The 19010-nt window shown below is 29.4% G+C and overlaps 3 protein-coding genes across 5 annotated transcripts in view; 2 read left to right on the top strand and 1 right to left on the bottom strand.

Annotated features, from left to right (window-relative positions):
* Positions 1-18: 18 nt before the first annotated feature.
* Positions 19-5677, top strand: MFS10 (major facilitator superfamily transporter 10). Its single transcript, XM_035093281.1, has 7 exons — positions 19-229; positions 595-818; positions 1625-1861; positions 1971-2058; positions 2484-2704; positions 2850-3380; positions 3800-5677. The coding sequence occupies exons 1-7, from the start codon at positions 160-162 to the stop codon at positions 3920-3922; spliced, it is 1494 nt and encodes a 497-aa protein (XP_034949172.1). The 5' UTR covers positions 19-159; the 3' UTR covers positions 3923-5677.
* A 155-nt stretch (positions 5678-5832) lies between these two features.
* On the bottom strand, positions 5833-8945 carry LOC118073007 (uncharacterized). Of its 3 annotated transcripts, none has more exons than XM_035093278.1 (3): positions 8897-8945; positions 8404-8517; positions 5833-8320 (listed from the first exon to the last, which is right to left on the bottom strand). In XM_035093278.1, the coding sequence occupies exons 2-3, from the start codon at positions 8503-8505 to the stop codon at positions 5921-5923; spliced, it is 2502 nt and encodes an 833-aa protein (XP_034949169.1). In that variant the 5' UTR covers positions 8506-8517; positions 8897-8945; the 3' UTR covers positions 5833-5920. The 3 variants fall into 3 exon arrangements, with proteins under 3 accessions (XP_034949169.1, XP_034949168.1, XP_034949167.1); XM_035093277.1 differs by lacking the exon at positions 8897-8945 and adding an exon at positions 8780-8875; XM_035093276.1 differs by lacking the exon at positions 8897-8945 and adding an exon at positions 8617-8761.
* Positions 8946-9545: 600 nt separating this feature from the next.
* LOC118072829 (nuclear receptor corepressor 2) overlaps positions 9546-19010 on the top strand; it is a 248198-nt gene continuing 238733 nt past the window's right edge. Inside the window, exons 1-2 of the mRNA XM_035092958.1 lie at positions 9546-9969; positions 10433-10523. The gene's annotated coding sequence lies outside the window, so the exon portion shown is untranslated. The remainder of the gene's footprint in view (positions 9970-10432; positions 10524-19010) is intronic.

Raw genomic sequence — 19010 nt, 5'->3', positions numbered from 1 at the left:
TGTAATTATGATGCCAGAATCGAATTGGACAGTAGAGGAGTGCTCATGTTTAGTGTAATCTCCGTCTCCTTTTATATCCATGTATTGAGTTATCTTAGAAAGTAAAAATCACTTGTAGAATAGACTCGACAATAGTCATCATAATTTTATTTCAAAATTATGGAGGTTCTTGATCCAACAGTTTCGCATGATGACGCGCCATTGTGTATTAACGATTCTATCGAAAAAGGTATGTTTATTTACACATTCATTTATCCTTGCGCCAGCTGTTTGAAGAAATAAATTAATTTAATTATGAACATTACCTTGCCATTGTGATCTCGATAATGTTCACATTCATTATAATTTCCGGAACACTTTTATGCTTAATATAGAATCGTGGGTCGATTAGATAATGTAAAAAATGAAAAGTGTCAAACAACAAAGAAATCTATGAATCATCTTCAGATTTATTATAGAGTGTCAAGTTTAATAGTTCAATAGTTTAATCAGTTTTTTTAATTTTTCAAGTTCATATTTACGGAACAAATTTCTAACAACTTTTTGATATCAATAATACTTTTTTATAATTGTATTGCTCTAATCTATTTTCAGCTTCTTTAAGACAAATTCCTGAGGACACTAAATCATGTATAAAAGCGAGACATACTCTAGGATTTCTAGGGTTTCTTGGGTTTGCTTTGGTCTATGCTATGAGAGTCAATCTCTCTGTTGCAATCGTTTCCATGGTCAATCGAACAGCATTTCCAGATGATGATAGCAATGACACTAGTGATGTTTGCCCCAAAGGACCTCAAATCAATGGAACTTTTATTCCAGTAAGACAAATTATAATCTGAAATTATTTATTTATCTTTATTCATAATTGTATTTTATTTAACTACTTGAATTCTTCACTTTTTATTTTAAATTTTCATTTTTTTATCCGTTAACTTTCACCTTCATTATAATTCATTTTTCGCATTACAATTTTTCGAAACTTACTCTTTTGTAATTTATGATGTATAATAGTACCTGTTGCTGACGTCATTAGTCTTGATCTAATATTTATTATAATAAGTTAAAAAAGATAAAAAGATAACACTTTCTTTTATTGTATTAAGGATTTTTCATTAAACATATTAATATTTAAAAATGATATAAGTTGGATAACAGTAAAGACAATATTATTTTTATTACTGATGTTTTATTATTCATTACAGATTCCATTTCATGGTATCTTAGCACAGTTTCTATTGTCTTTTCGAGTGATTATTTTTACTGTGTTGATTATACAGTTATTTGTACATATTATTGTCATATTTTTTTATTCTCTATTTTTACTTTATTTTCCATGGAATTATTTCCTTATTATTTCATATGAGCTGAATAGAAAATTCATGACAGAATGTTCATAATGATCACATTGCTATATTACGTGTTCTCTAATGATTACATTTTATCTCTTTTATCATTTTTATATTTGTCACACTTGCTATTAGGTTTTTTTTTGAATAGTAATAAATTTTTATATAATATAATTTGATACATTTAAAAGTTAATCGAGTAATTTATAATGAAAAAAATATTTTGCATAATTTTTAATAGAATATTTTTATAAATTTTTCTTTTTTATTGTGTGTAGAGCCCTGGAGAATTTAATTGGGACGATACGACACAAGGAATCATATTGGGGTCTTTTTTTCTCGGTTATGTCATTACAAACGTTCCAGGTGGCCGAATGGCAGAAAAAGTTGGTGGAAAATTAGTTTACGGTTTGGGAGTTTTTCTTACTGCTCTCTTAACTGTTATAAGTCCATTCGCTGCGTATTGGGGACTTGTACCTTTCCTTATTGTTAGAATTGCTGAAGGATTCACAGAAGTAAGTCACCTAGAAGTATCTTTTATCAAAAAACAGTTATTGTTCAAATAATTAATTGCATTGGCTTTTTTTTATTTGTATTTTTATTAAAAATTGTTTTTTATCTTAGGGTGTTACTTTCCCAGCAATGCACTCTATGCTTGCTCATTGGGTTCCTCCGTTAGAAAGAAGTAAATTTGCTGCCCTAGTTTACGCAGGTATTGTATATTATTATTATTATTAAGGTTACTTCAGAACATTTTTATTTATTTTCACTCAATTTACAAACAATTGGTCCGAGAAATAAGAACATGAATTTCATATTCCTAAAAAGTAATGAAAGAAATTAAGTATGATATAAATAAAAAAATTTGTATCTAAAACGATTTATTGTTTGAGCAGATTTTTAACCATATCTACACATACTTAATTTTGTATAAGGTATTCGTAATGCTGATGATTGGAAATTTATTCACGTTCGAATTTGAATAATATTTACTTAAAGATTAAAAAAAATTTTCCTCATAAATTCTTCAAAAATAAATGAAAATTTATTTAAGAAGATTCAATAAAACTCTTGTTTATTATGAAATATATACATCTTTTTTTCATTAATTAATTTTTTTTGTTTTTCTTTGTTTAGGATCTAACTTTGGAACAGTGATTTCACTACCCCTCAGTGGATGGCTCTGTTCTCTAACATTGTGGGGTGGTTGGCCTTTAGCATTTTATCTGTTCGGAAGTTTGGGTATTATTTGGTATATTTTTTGGTATTTCTTCATTTATGATACACCTGCGGATCATCCGAGAATCGATTATCAAGAGAGACTATACATTGAAGCATGTGTTGAACCAAAAAACCATGTAAGCAATTTTTATCTATATCTCTGTATTGTTGTTCAAACTTAAATATTTACTGAACTGGAAACATAATACATGAGTAATATGTAGCTTTATATTTTTACTGACTATGTAATCATCATATTCACGTTTTCATTTTTATTTTCAGGGTGATGATCGTGGAGTTCCCTGGTTATCAATTCTCAAATCAGCTCCTATGTGGGCTATTACAATAACTCAATGTGGTCAAGCTTGGGCTTTTTACACCCTCTTGACTGAACTACCAACTTATATGAACAAAATTTTGCATTTTGATGTTCAACAAGATGCTGTTTTATCAACTCTTCCTTATTTAACTGCTTGGATTATGGGTCTAATAATTTCTAGCTTAGCTGATTATCTTTTACAAAATCGTGTTATGTCTATCTTGACTTCAATGAAATTCTGGAATACCGTGAGTTCATTTGGAACCAGTCTCAGTTTTATTGGTGCTATTTGGGCGGCCTGTGATCATGTTTGGCTTATGGTTATGCTCGCTGGAGTTGGTTCACTTCAAGGAGCTATTTACGCTGGAAATCAGATGAATCATATCGCCCTCGCACCACGATATGCTGGCACATTGTATGGACTTAGTAATGCTGCAGCCAATGCGTGTGGATTCTTAGCACCGTACGTCATTGGACGACTCATTGAAGGCCATGTAAGTATTTTTTTTTCATCGCTTTATCAGTTAATTTGGCTTATGCATCATTCTTTTGCTGGATTATAATTATTTGATATTATTTGTGATTGTTGAACAAAATAATAATAATTATTATTATTTTCATTTGTTGATTGCAGAGAGATAAAACAATCTCTTTGAGAATAACATCCTGTGTATTGAGAGATAAAAAAATTTTTTAGTGTGCTTTATTTTAATAAAAAAAATTTAATTCGGATTAATTTAATCAGTTTTGCGCAATAAAAGGTTTTCATATATGCTTGAAAAATTTATATTTCCTTAAATTCAATGTTGATAGAATTTTTTATTGAAATATATGTTTTTATTTTGATAAAAAATTTCTTTAATAATCATCGATTTTATTTAATTTTTTTATCACAAATTTTCGTTTATTTTAGGAAACTCTATCACGATGGCATACAGTATTCTGGATGGCAGCTGCTATAAATGTAGCTACAAATTTCGTTTATCTCATATTTGCATCAGCCAAGGAACAGCCTTGGAGTCGAGGGAGCAGTTGATGATCATGCTCATTAAGGAGTTCGACAAATCGTCGCTCATCGATTTCCACACCGATTGATAGAGTAGCTCTCAGTGCTTTCTAGTTAATTTTTTAGATGCGTATTTTAATTGTTTTTATTTTTCAAAAGCTTTTTTGTATTCACTTTATTTAAGCAAATAATGCTTAAATTTTACTCTAATTCCGAGAGAATTTACCAAATTGAAATAGAATTTGTTTTTACTCTACAGTTTTATGATTAATTTATTAATAATTATTAGTAAATTAATAAATTATTATGAATCTCAGTATTTTGTTAGCAAGCAAGGCCATGAGGAGGAATTTGGTAATTGTTATTTTGATGGAATAGGTGAATTATGGGTGCTTACAATCCAATTTATTTAATTTCTCGATTCGAAAGAATTTTTAAATAAAAAAGTTAATATTTTAACATTTTTACTCATAGCGATGGTTATAATATTATTATTGAAAACATTTACTATACATAAATAATTGATCAATAATAATAGAGCTTTATTGATGTAGCTAAAATTGTAACGCACTATTGCATCGTTATGAAGGAATCGTTAAAGAAATTTTCAATTCAAATTAATGAAATACATTTGATCTTAAAAATACAATTATCAATTGAAGCAAAAAAAAATAAAATTTTTACTCTCTGATGAAATTATTACTAAAAAGATGATTTTATGAATAGATTTCAAGCATTTTTTGATAAAAATAAGTTAAAAACGATGTCGATATGTTTTTAAGCTTTATTATATTTTAAGTAGTTATTAGTATAAAGTGAATTTATTTTATTAACAAATATCGCACAATAAATATAGAGATTATTTTCTATGTTTTTTTTTTAGTTATTTAACAATAAATAACACAAAAGACATTTTTAAGCAAAAAAATTAATATGAAAAAGACAGAAAAATATCGATAAAATTGTCGATAGCGCAAGTCAACTCAGGATTCAAACAGAACCAACTGTTGAGGTATTTTATGAAAAATATATGTAGAGTAGTTTTCAATAATTAATTACTAAGTTGAAAATGTTAAATGTTAATGTTTATACAAATATTATGAATAAAACGATTGAATGGGATGTTTATGAACGGTATACATTTTCAATACAAGATTAAAAACTATTTGATGTGTAGAAAAATGAAATGGACGCGATTATATTATGAATTATAATCAGTTTAAGAATAAAAAAAAAGATTGAATTCTTGCAAACAATAGTGTGATGAATAATAATAAACAAGTACAAGCAGAAAATTTATAATTATGTATTGGCGTAGACATATCTTCAATTTTGAATGTTAGTGACATAATCATGATAATTGATGTATAAGATAGAAATTGTTAAGTAAAAACAATTATTCAAAATTGTACTTAAATAAAAAACAGTTATTCAGTTATGAAAATTTATTATGAAATTCTAAGAATATTTCAATATAAAAATATCTACTGGATAAATAAATTAATCTTTGAAGAAATTAGTAAACCGTTGTATGATGGTAGATTTATAAATACATCATCAGATAATACAGTATTCAAATATAGATTAATGTATCTTGTAAGTTATAAAAAATAGATGAATAAATAAACTGTACCAGTGTTACCGTGATCATAAAATATATTTGAAAAAATAAAAATGAAGCATTAGTTACGATAATAAAAATGATAAACTTCTCATGTTATTTATTACATTATTTCTATTTTTTTTTAGTATTTGAGCTGATAGCATACTAAAAATGGGCAATTAAATGGTTGAGTTTATAAGGTTCTATTCGATTGTGTAAAAATCAATTGTAGTAATTATATCTTTCTTTCAACTTTTTCTTTGTATTTTCTATGAAAAAAATTTTATACATTATAATTTTATTATTATTTCTATTATCATAGTAATTACAATTATTATTAAAATAGATGGTTCCAAGAATATTTATTGTCATTAATTAGTTTAGATACATGGCAATTACATCAAAGTTTTTATTAATTAATATTATTACGTCGTTTCATTTTGAGTATCTTTTTTCTTGGCTGTTATTTGATATATCATATCTCGCATTCTACTCAATTCTTTAATCTCTTCGATCATTTTTGTATTATTCTCTTCTTTTTCAGCTATTTCTTGTTCATATCCTCGACACTGCCTCATTAACTGTTCATTTTCTTGTTTTAAGGCTGCTATTGATTCACTATATGTTTCTATTTCTTTTTCTTTTACTTCAATTGTTTGTTCTCTTCTAGATAATTTGTCTTGTAGTTTTGTTATTAGTTTGTTGAAGTCATTGATTTTTTGCGTCATTTCTTGAATTTGATTTTCCATACTAGAATTTTTACTTTCATATTCTTCATTTTTCTTTTTTAATTCTTCATTCGTATTTATAGCATCAGTGTAATCTTTTTTTACCTTTTCTAAACTAGTTGATTTTTCTTCTACTATTTTTTTCAAGCCTTGAATCTCTTGTTTTTGATCTGAATGAAGTCTCTTTGTTTCTTTTTCTACTTCTTGAAGCCTTGTACTAACTTTCATTTTATCCGCTTGAAGATTTTGTAAATCATACTGAAAATGAAACAATAATTGATGGAGTCTATTAGATTCAGCAATCATTTGATCAAGTCTTTGTTGAAGATTTGTTGCAAAACGATCAGCAGCTTCAAGATTAGAATGATTAATTTTTTCAGCATTTTCCATAATAGATAATTTATAATTGTAAAGTTCCATAATCGATGTAACATTAATATCACTAATTTTTTTTTCTGTTATAAGCTCATTAATATTAGATATAGTAGCATCTAATTGTTCTTGTTGGGTTACAGATATCGAAGGTGTCATATCAGAATTTAAAAAACTATTTCGCTTATTTACAAAGTTTGTAAGTGTTTCAGGTTTACTTTGGATAAGCACAATGGGTTCCAGTTCACAAAGACACTTAGAAACTGCAGCGACGCATTCTTGTGGAAATCCAACCGAAGTCATAAGTTGAAGGCATTTTTGTTTGATTTCATATTCACCAGTGAAAATAGTTACGGCAATAATCATTTGAATTTGCTTCTTTTGAATCAATTCTGAATATAATGAAAGCCAGTTTGAATTTTCACTTGATAAATCGGCAGCTAATATCAATGCATAAATATAAAATGAAATGGACGGATTGTGGAGTAAGAAACCAGGCCAGTTATTAGCAGGAGTCAAGTCTTTTTGTTCACAAAGTGGTCTTAGTAGTCTCCGCATAGTCTGTTCGTTGAATGCTTCAGTAACTTGAGCTCGAAGATTAGGAACTTTACTCATTTCCGAGAGTAATTGAATCAGTTCTGTTAGTTTAGAGTTAGTTTCAATACTTCCCTCATCGCTTAATTCATTCGTGTCATTTTCATTTTCAACAACGACCATTAAAGCTTTTAGATTTAAATCTGAGATCAAATCTCCAAAGCCTTTACTACGTCGAGATTCCACAACAATTGTTTTTATCAATGCTAAAGCCTTTATAATCACTTGATCGTTATTGTTATTGCAAGATATCCATTCCATAGATATTTTAATAAATTGGCTGTAAAGTGAAACCAATGATGGTAGTTTCAGTTTAATAAGAGACAATATAAATTCCAAAACTAACGCGACACATAATGGATCGAGAGAAACATTTAATCTCTCGAGAATATTTTTAACATCATTGTGGTAATTTTGATAAGAGGTAAGAGCTAATCTTGAATGTTCATTTTGTTTCATATCTTCAAAAAATTCAACAATCTGTCGCAATAAAGAAGAATCTTTTGATTTTAAAGCCGTTAAAATACTCTGAAAAGTTACCATAATAAATTCTAAAATTACTTTATCAGGAATGTCTTTGTGAGTATGTTCCATTATCATTAAGAGCTTACAACATTGAACTTTAATGTTTGAATTATTACATTGGAGTTTTAGAAGGGTTCGGTGAAGCGCTTTTGGGTCAATTGTTCGCATTAAAGTATAAACAGCCGGTAAATTTCGATAACAAAGATTGATTAAAACGCCAAGTGACAAAGAAACGATCTCTTCTTCTTTTGATTGCATGATCCATTGTGTTAGAGTTGACATTAAATGAGGAAGATGAGCTTCTTGCCAATGAATTCTAACTCCATGAGTCAATTCTTGAAGCAGTTTCAGGATTCTCATTCGTTTGTCAGGAATTAAATTTGTCTCCAATAATTTTGATAGAATTTGTGAAAACTTATAAGTATGAATAAAAGCTTGTCGAGCTGCAGCATTCTTACAAGCATGCTGAAGAACATCTAAAATACTCCAAATTAAGGAGCTTCGTAATTCATGTGAATTCGCTAAGTTATACAGATACATATAAAATTCGGACGATATGGTGCTTCCAGGGTCAAAAATACTTAGATCTGTAGATGAATTAATAGCCTAAAAATGTATATGAAAACCATTTATTATATTTATCTTTCCACTTTCACGTATCACTTGATGTAATTATGAAAACGACTTACAATGAGATTCCTTTGAAGAACTGAAGTAGTTGTTTCACTAGGATGTCTAGAATACTCGGATGCTGCTGAGATGAAGGATCTTATTGCTTGATATTTATCCATTTTTAATAACTCCTGAAGAAGAAATTGAATAGAATTTTTATGAGATGTTTTTTGAATTTTGATTTCTGAATGTATCTATGAATCATTGAATCTATCTAATTTAATTATCACCTTCTCTACAATTGATAATAATTTTTAAATTTATTTTATCAATTTTCTTTAAACTAAATAATAATTTTTGGTAATTAATCACTGTAATGATTAATTTCTTTTCTTTAACATTAAAGTTTGTACAGAAATATTAAGTCAGTAATTAATCAACCATAATAATAACCTATAAAAACTGTAAATATTCTGTTTTACACATAACTTTATCACTCAATATATTTTAATACACATTTAAAAAATTCTTTCGTATTTAGTTTATAAATAAATTATCAAAAAAACGTACAAAATGATCAATTTCATAGACAATATTTCAATTTACAAATGCACATTGACTGTTTAAACATTTTCAAGAATCTTTTCGAATTAAACCGGTAAAGTAGATTTCGAGTGATTGCTTATCGATATTTTTTTAAATAAAAAAGAAAAACAGTTACAGACAATTCCAATTTTTTCGAATAAAATATTATTTTAATTTTTACTCGGAATTTCAAAATAAGAATTTTTAAAATATAGCTATATTATTTAAAAAAATATTTTTAAAACTAAAAATCATTTTTTAAAATAAATACGTAACAGAGTAGCGATGATTGAACTACTATTTTTTTATCCAAGACGATCATAATAAATTTTATCCTGGAAAAGCTTATAAATTTCTAATTTTCAGGTCTAAATGTCTATGATTTTACAAATTGTGAAATATTTATATCCTTAATTTATATATGTAATTCGTGGAAAACATCGATGTAAATGTCTGTGCGTAACTTTGGAGTACGCATGCGCATAGACAGTCTTTTGTTTGACATGCGCAGGCCATCACTCTTTCCCCCTCAGTTCTTTGCTTGTGGAAGTTCGATATGTGTCGTGTCGTTTGCCGGTATATATTTAATAATTTAAATGTTATTAACGATGCCAAAATTGTGATTATTGTTCCGAAAAATTAATTGATCCATTTTTAGTTAACTTCAGTCATTGTATTACATGTGTTTTTGCTAAGTGACATTGTTCACTTGTTGCAAAAGTTAGGAAAAAATTTTGGTGGGAAAGTCTTTGAAATCATGTGTTGAACGAATGCGCAGACGTATATTTATGTAAAGTTGAGAGTTTAAAAAGTTTCTGATGTTCAGATAGTGATTTCTTAATTCAAGTTAATGTGTAGTTAGTGATGTTCTAGTGTTTAAAATAATAGTGACGATATTTTTGACATCAAAATGGTAATATTGCATTTCCAAGAATTTACCATATGAAATTTTACATCATCCAAAACTATTCAGTCGAAATAGTATACAACATCAATATAGAGTATTATATCAAGCGTAAATGGAGATGATAATCAGTAGCAATTCTTATAATCTAAAGGTATTTGTTCGCATGAAATAAATCAAGCTTTCAACTTGTGGTTAATTTAATTAGTTTGAAATACTTTGTATTCTTGGTAGACTTATATAATTTTTATAAATGTTACAATGTTTTCTAAAAACTTAATAGTAATTTTCTGTGTATTTAATTCGATTAATTAAATTTAATTTAGATTTCTATCAAGTTTGAATTAATTTTATCCTCTCGAATTGTTTACCATTTAAAGCATAAACCTATTCATTATTGAATGTGTCAACATCGATATATTCATTGTGGCTTTAAAATATTCGATAAATTCAAGCCAAATATATTGTAAATATGATCCAAATTATCATGAAAATTTGAAATCATTAAATAAGATTAACATGTTTGTTATGCTAATTCGTCAATTTTGATACATAATTTTTATTTTACTATTTGTCACTTAAAAACTTAAACTTTATAGTTTTTTTTTTTATTTCAGCGGTAAATTCGTTTGGTTGGTTACCACTTTATAGACAATGATGCAAATCAGAAGACAATTACGAGGTCATATCAAACAAGTTGAAGAGAGGGTGAGTAAATAATTGATTTCTTTGCAGATTTACATTATCATTTGTGGTCATTTTTTTTTTGCAACTCTTCTATAAATAGTTTTTGTAAAATAATATTTATTTATACTCATTTGATAGTTACATATAGTTCTAGAAAGCATCAAGTATCTTGGTAAGTGTATGTTTATAATTGAGAAAGTTTTTACTTGAATAGTGTTTTTAAGTCAATGAGTAAGTATTGGTAGTTGGCAGTAGAATAGTAGATAAGTCGATGAAGAAGTAAAGCAAGTATACTCAACTAACTTTGACTACGTGGCGATTGGAGAAAAGGTATCTTCACCCTCCACTCACATTTATAACACGTATACCTTGTGAATCATTTAACGATTCGCAGTCATGTCTATAACACTAACCATCAACTATTGGCCCACGTATATTAACCCCATAAAATCACTCAAAATTATGATAATAATAACGCTTAAGCACTTATGTATATCTGTCGTTTGTTCTATATAAATGTTTTATATTTAGGTATTGTTTTATTTTAAGAATTATTCGATTTTTTTTATGATTGAAAAATTACAATGCTGAGTAATTGGAGTTTTATAGTTGCTTGGATATAGTAGCATTAACATGAATTTGAAAAGTGTTGAAATTAAAATAAAAAGTTGTTTATAGTTTCTTTTTCATTGGAAGCTAGTTCTGTATTTGGTAGCAAGAATCACTTATCGATTTAATGTGACGATTAAGTAATTGATTTTTCTAGAGATCATGAAAACTCTTAAGTTGATCCTAATGTTTCAATTTTTGATAGCATAATAAAAAGACCTTCTTTTAAAGTTTGCTTTTTAAAATTATTTATTATTTATTGAACATTACAAAAATGAAGATTATTGACAAAAATAAGAATCACTTTTCTTCCATTTTAAATAAGTTAAAATAAAATTTCTTTTATGATAGATATTCTTCTAAAACTATTTTTATACCTTAAAAAAGATAAAAAGTTTTCGATCATTGATTGAAGGAATTGTAAATCAAGTTTAAAAGAATAATAAACAACTAGGAAAAATAAAAGAAATAATAAGGAAGTTCATCTAGGTCTTTTGTAAAAAATACTTCAATGGTCAAGGGCTTGCTGAATGCGTAGGTGTATGTCGACAATCTTTATAGTCAACTAAACGACTGTTATGTGCTTTGTGGTCATTCAAGCTTTAGTTAGTCTATCCAGATTCGTGTAGGTGCTAACGTGTTCTAAACAACTTTAATAGTAGTAACTTTTCACTTTGTTGGTGAGTTTTACAGTAGAAAGAATTTTCATTCATTATATTAATTAAATGAAAAACAATGATTAAAGTTAAAAATGTTTTTTTAATAATGAATAATTGGTTATAATTGATTAATACTTTCAGAATACCGATTTATTGTTTTAAAAATTTCATTTATTGCCAAAACCATGAAAAAATGGAATTTTTTTTAAATAAAATTATTCTATTATGAGACAAGATAAATACGATAAAGTAACAAAAGAATATTTTGTAATGTGTTCATTCAATCGAGAGTATTGATAATCGATGATAAAAAATTATATTCTTGATATATTTGAAAATAGTTAATATTTTTACAAGATGTTGTAATTAGTTTTTTTTAATAGATAAAAAATTGAATAAATACAATATAATTTAAATTTTTCATTGAATAGAGTATGAAATTATTTTTTCGAAATAATAAATTTAAAAAAAATAGAAATACTATTCTGTAAAAATGATATAATTTTTTTTTTTATTTTTTAAAAGTATTAGAGGTCGAAATGTGAGTTTAAAATTTTTATTTTCAACGTTGATTATTATTTTTTCTTTTTGATATCTATGAAATGGAATTGGTGTGTAGTAAAAAAATAGAGTAATCATGTTTTTAGATAAAATTTATTTACGTATTTATATGAATAAAATTGGGTACCATACTATTTTTTTTAAATTAAATTTTTTTCAAGTAAATATATTTAAATGATCACATTAAAAACTTTGGCACTTTTATTAAGGAAATATGAAAATAAATAATTCAAACTCGCTAGGTCCTGTAATAAAAAAAAATCTATATTGAAAAAAAGCTATTATATGACAAATATTGTTGTACTGAATAATATGTTTCATAATTCAACAAAGGGTAGCATTTTAAAAAATTGTTTATGATTATCTAAAAATATTACTATAAAAATCAGTTGTCAAGTCTAAACTGTTGCTAATTAATTAATAGTGTTAATCAGTAGTATTGCAGGGAGAGCTCATAATTTTTTGTCTACCATTATTTCAATTCTCTTTATATAATTACATTCATACTAATATATTCCATTGTAAATAAACAACATTAATTTTATATTTTATCAAATAAGTATTTTCACCAATTAGTTCTTGATTTATTGATCAATTCGAGTTTCTGGTATTTCTAATTATTGTTTATCTAATTAAAAAGTGATCAATCTTAAAGTCGATCAACAATAATACTTTCATAAATGATTTCTGCTCTTAATCTAAAACATTTATTAAAACATAATTTTTTTAAGTTATTAAAATAAACGTTTATAGTTGAAAAAACGTTTGACTGACATTATTTTATATGACAGAAATTCATGATAATCTTTTATCATTGATTGAAACTCATTAAATCAGAGGAAGAACGTATTTTACATCAATAACAACTGGTAAAAAGTATAATACTCTGAAGAAAGTGTATTTTTTATCTGTGAAAATTATTTGTTTCCAAAGAGTATAAAAATATTGCATTTGAATAAAAGCATAAAAAGATTATTGGTAAGAGTTGTGGTAACAAAATGTCGATAGAAAAAAGAGTAGAAAAGTGTTTGAGATTGTTTGGAAAGCCGGATTTCCCAGACGTAAATTGACGGTTATATAAAGTGTCATGAAGTAGCTTTACGGGGGATAGGAAGTTGGTACTGGTGTTGTGGAGGACGAGGAGGTAGTGCGATAAATCGGTGAGATGTGGATGGTGCTGCTGTGGTGGTCGTTGGGGCGTTACGATGTTCCCAGGGAACGCCTGCACCCCTTGGGAGGGTAATTCCCGCTGACTCTGCTCTGCCTCTTCATGTTTATACTCATCTGTGCTGGATTCACCCCCTTCTGTGTCGTCTACTTTGCTTGCAATGTAACTTATTATCGCTTTGACTTTTCTGCTAGTCGTCGTCCCACTTGGTGGCTAGATTTCTGACTTCCTTCCTATATTTCAAATCGATAATCGATAATAGACGAGAGAACTGTTTGGACAAAAGGAATGAGAAAGTTTAAAGTGACTGCAGTAGGCATGGAATTACTCATTATCGAAAATGCGATGATTGCGAACGAGAAAACTTTTCGACGCATGCGAAACTTTTCCAAATCAACGAAGGGGGATGAAGTGGGACGCGAGGAATAGCTGAACTTTCTAGGGAATGAGGGAATCCAGTAATTAGTTGGGAGCTTTTACAAGGTTGCGAAGTGAATCATCCATGTATTAGATTTTATTTTTTTATTCAAATGTTTAATGAATTTTTATTTACTTTACAACTCATTAATGATGGTGCTTGAAAAGTCAGGAAGACATTGATTTTATTTGTCTTTACAATCAATGAATTAATTTATACAATCATTTATTTTTATTCAAATTATTTAAATCATGAATAAAAAATTTCGAAAAATGAATAAAAAAGTTTTGAGTTATTCATTTGTTTTAATAGACAATTAGTATTAACGGAAAAAATATTGAATTATTTTCAAGTTATCTTTCTAATAAAACTTTAATAGAAAGCTTCATAAAGCTTGCAAAAGTTTCTTGACAAAAGATGTCGATGTATTTTAAAGTGTTATCAAGATTTTTTTAATTTATTTAAATAATGTAATCATTCATATTTCTTCTGGCAGTAAAAATCATTTTTTTAAATTAAAATATAAAATAGCAATGCATAGAATATTTTCAAATAATTTCAATATTTCATGATAACTATTTCTGCAAATGATTAATTATTGTTTCTTCATTTTATAATTTTTCACTCATTTTAAATCATTTGTTTTAAATTAATAATTAGTTTTACAAGCACTCTTTTGTGAATAATTAATGAATATTTTTAATGTAAACTAAAATTCATTAATATAAATGAATTTTAATAAAAAATATTCCACAGATATTTTTGACGTGAGTATATACATATTAAGATATTTTTTTTTTTGAACAAATCAAAAATAGCTAGAAAGGCAATAGAAAACCTCTAAAAAAGAAAGAAGTTAGTTAACACAGGTGTACGTTGGGATTATGAGTACGAGCAAAGACCAATTAAATTTTACGTGAAAGTTTGTAATAGTGGTAGTAGTTGTAGAAGTGTCCCGTTCGCGAAAGAGGAACAAGGAGAGGAAGCAAGATTGAGTGAGAAAGAGGAGAGAGTCGTGGAGATCGGGATAATGAAAGAGTAGGGAGTAGAAACTGTATGAGAACTAAAGAGGGCGATGAAGGAAAAGAGAGGGCGAAGGGAGGTATAAAAGAGGATGAGGTAGGTTTTCATAGCAACGGGTACAGAGCGATAGAGACAGCTTTACAAGTTTTCCGAAGAAAAATCTCTGGAGGGTGCGGGCCAAGGAAGTAGGAATAGTTGGGGTAGATGGAGAAGGGGTTGTCTTTCCCCTGGTGAAGCACAGAACGAGGTCGGCTAAGACTGAGAGGTTGTATAAAGCAAGAGAGACAAAATTTCGGAGAGGTTGTGGCGTCGCATGACACGACACGACTGCCGCTAGCATCTCCCTTTAGCGCAGGGGTTGGAACGCGGTAGTTATTGTTGAGTTCACATGAGTGTAAGTGAGAGAGAAGCATCGATCGGATTCCGTAGGAGAGCGCAATGAAAGGAATCTTTAAGACTCGTATGGCACAGTATACGCGTTCGAGATGGAGAAAGAGAGAGAAAAGATTACAGCGGGAGGTGGGTGGAGGTGACTCCCTTCTTCGTGTACGGGACAGAGAACTGTATTTGTAGAGTTTGCCTTTCTAGAAAGTTTGTGAGAGAACAATTTATTACGGATATACGTGCCATTTAGAGACTCTCAAGTTATTATGACGAGTAAAAGTTTACAGACTTTTCTTACCTTCAAGGGTGAGGGTAGATTTACTTGCTACAACTTTACTTATTTTGTTCTGTAGACAAACTTTAAAAGACTTTTCTTACTTTCTTTAATATTATTTTATTTATCTTTTTTCTTTTCTTTTTATCTCATTACGTTCATAAGTTTTTTTATTTATTTTTTTTTTATTTACCGAAATCTGTGTTGTAATTGATTTTATCAGCGAAACCCATTCTTGTATTTGTCTAGAGTAAGGGGGATGTTAAATTCATAGTTACGGTAATCGATTATCTAGTTGGTACATACTCGAAAATGGCCGTAGGTCATGGACTCAACTGCCTGCCGCATTTTCCAAATCGACCAGCTTCACACACAGATTAAAAGTCGGTTATTCTATTCCCCTTATTATGAGCTTTTATCCCCTCTACTTTATCCAACTCGGCTGATTGAAATAGACTACTGCATTATCATTAAACATGACTTTGTTCGCATTTTGTTCTCGAGTTTAATAAAACTGATGGAAAAAACATATATCAAAGCTTATGGTAGATATGTAAAATGATTATATATGATGCAGAAAGAATGATAAATGGAAAATAATGAAATGAAATGGGTAAAAAAGATTGATTCTAAAGTATAACAAAATCCACTTGTTACATTCATGTAGCCGTTGCTTGGACAATGGAGTATGTAGTATGTTTGAAGAGGGTAAGGAGATTGCAATTGTATGAGTAGATAAAGAGATAAAGCGACAGGAGATAGAACACTTGGCGTTGGCCGTTGCCAGGGCAATAAATCGCAGATTGACGCAGGCGTTCCAATGTTTCGTCGCGCATTCGCTCTTGTCATTCGCGTGTCGTTCACTTTACTCATCATTTCTTACTACTTTAGATGAATAAATGTACCACAAAAAACTTATATTATACACATGTAGATTCATCATTAGGCGATAGAAAAAAAAATGAAATAGCCACTTGCATTTTTTACAACTTCTTCAACTTTGTTTCCACTCAAACTAGAAAAGAAGAATGAAAAGTTGATAAAAGTACCAGAGTAGGGGTAGTTTAACTCCCCTCTCCCGTAAGCGTCTCGAGGGTGTTGGGATTCCGGGGAAAGTTTCATTGGGAGTTTAAGAGAGGGAGAAATGAGAGACGGAGATAGGAGTATATAAAGGAGAGAATGGTAGAGAACGCGCACTTGGTTGCCAGTTCCCGCTCAGCGGCCGTCATGGTTGGAGCGACTAGACTACGTTTGCCGCGTGGTCGGTTCCGATCGAACGAAAGAGATAGAAACTGATGGAAATTTCAAGTGTGAGGTAGCGCGGTGGAACTGGACCCCGCGATATTTAAATGTCTCAATCAATTGGCTCATTTTACGCTAACAAATGCACTAACGTCTGCTGATTTATCATTGACAATAAAGTGGAGTATTGGTTTATTTATTTATTAGTAATAAAAATAGATGTTTAGCAATTGATTTAAAAGGCTCAAATAATAGTAGGATAAATATTAATAGAGCAAGTTAGTTTAAAGACTTCTCCAAAACCGTTTTATCTAACAGAAGTCTTTCGCTTTGGCCCGAGTGAGATATTGATTTCCCTTAGCTGACTTCTACAAGGGTTTCTCTCTCTTGTGCTCAGTGTTAGCAGCAGCCGGCACGCGGCTTCTCAGGCTGCCGGTCGAACCGGCTCTCGCTTTGCTCTACGAGAGAATGCATTATAATATGTCCGTGTCGTAGTCGAGTATGGGTTAAGGGGGATGAAAGAGAAAGAGAGAGAGAAAATGCGCAAGGAAGGGAGGTAGTTGATATTTGAGGTTGATGTGCGCGCGCGCTTCCGAGGCACGCGACTCATGATCTACTACAATCATAACGGTGCAAGTGCTTTTCAAGTTTGTTTGCTTAAGTGCTTCAAGATGTTTCTCCGATATGCATATAATTGTGAATTAAGAAAATCAATCAAAATATTTATTAGAATATAAGGTCATGTAAATGAATTGAATTTAAATGATTCTCAAGACTTTGATGAAAGTTTGGATTGAAGAAAGTGTTAAAGAGGTAACGAATGATTCTTCAAGTGCGTGAATTTAGTGAACATGAGGATCTAAAAGTTTACAGTTTGGAAACAAGCTTTAAACACGGATAACATCGTATAATTTAACTGTCGTACAAGTTTCGCGTGGAGTTGGCAGCTGGTGTAGGTGAGAGGATGTGTAAAGGAAAAGTTTTTGGAAATCCGCGCGGTTCTCGTTAAACTTCTATGCGTGTTGCCATGTTGGATCATGCGCTCGGCTATTCGTCTCGGCCGCGAGTGACTTGAAACTTTTTTATTTATTCCCTTGAGGTAACCCCTCAAGTCCCCCTCTTATACCCAACCATCCCCCTCAACTTCATCCCCAATGGATCGTGGAAGCTTCGCACCGCCCTCCCGGCATCGCGTAAACTTTTCTCGAGTTTACTGAGCGCGCGGCAAACAAAGATACCAATGAGAAGGGGTTGGAAGAGGGATCAAGGGGACTACGAAAATCAAGAGAAGGGATGAAACGACGCGCGTGCCTTTCTGCCACATCTCGTACATGCTACCAACGAGTTTATCACGCTCCTTGATATTTTTTGTTGTACCTCCACTCGGAAAATTGACGTCAATTGTTAAAAGATCGACATTTGCGTGATCATTCGTTCAAAATTCATCCCCTAAACTATCTGTCATGTTTAAATCACATTGACATACTAACCGCGTGTTGATGCAATATAACTCAACTGACTATTTTATTTTTTCCCTAATTATGTATTTGTATTTTTATTCAGTGAAGTTGGTTATTAATTCAATTATGATGATAGTTTGGTGTTAAAAGAATTAAATCATAATTTTTGATTAAAATTTATGTGATGTGAATTGTTGATTATAAATAGTGTGTTTATTGATATAAGAAATAAAGGATATGTGCTTATTCATGAACAAGGATATACGAGCAACAATGACAGTGAGTTTGAGATAACTATCTGCTGTGAAGTAGTAAAAGCGTGCAAATAGTCAGCCGTCACGCGGATGAAATTTGAACAACAAAAACGTGACGGTCAGCTGATCTATTTGAAGTAATTGGAGATTCTTCTACTTGATAAACAAGTACTTGTATAATTTTATGTATTTTAAATATTTTATATCCGTTAATATAATTAGTTATTATTTTTTTGTTTATTAAAGATAAATTTGAAATACAAGAGAAGGAGTTAATTAAGTTGTTTATTCTATTTATCATCAGAGTCATTTTATGCCACATTGTTTCTGATTATCGTCAGGTTGTTATCACAAGCTTTTTAAAAGCTTTGAAGAACTTTTTTGTTTTCTTTTGAGTTTTTTTAGAGAATGTTTTGAATTTTTTAAAATGAAAATTAGGGTTTTAATAGTAACGAT

The sequence above is a fragment of the Chelonus insularis genome, unplaced genomic scaffold (assembly GCF_013357705.1).
Source record: "Chelonus insularis isolate UGA/USDA-ARS -01 unplaced genomic scaffold, ASM1335770v1 contig_94_pilon, whole genome shotgun sequence".
Classification (NCBI taxonomy): Eukaryota; Metazoa; Arthropoda; class Insecta; order Hymenoptera; family Braconidae; genus Chelonus; species Chelonus insularis.
The sequence above is the reverse complement of the archived record's forward strand: the minus strand, read 5'-3'. Positions and strand labels throughout refer to the sequence as shown.

What these genes read in the sequence shown, in the direction of transcription:
- MFS10 (XM_035093281.1), top strand. Translation starts at nt 160, where the DNA reads ATGGAGGTTCTTGATCCAACAGTTTCGCATGATGACGCGCCATTGTGT. An exon ending in TCAATGGAACTTTTATTCCA is followed by an intron (nt 819 to 1,624) that starts GTAAGACAAATT and finishes TATTGTGTGTAG; the next exon opens with AGCCCTGGAGAATTTAATTG. An exon ending in GACGACTCATTGAAGGCCAT is followed by an intron (nt 3,381 to 3,799) that starts GTAAGTATTTTT and finishes CGTTTATTTTAG; the next exon opens with GAAACTCTATCACGATGGCA.
- LOC118073007 (XM_035093278.1), bottom strand. Translation starts at nt 8,505, where the DNA reads ATGGATAAATATCAAGCAATAAGATCCTTCATCTCAGCAGCATCCGAG. An exon ending in TTCTTCAAAGGAATCTCATT is followed by an intron (nt 8,321 to 8,403) that starts GTAAGTCGTTTT and finishes ATACATTTTTAG; the next exon opens with GCTATTAATTCATCTACAGA.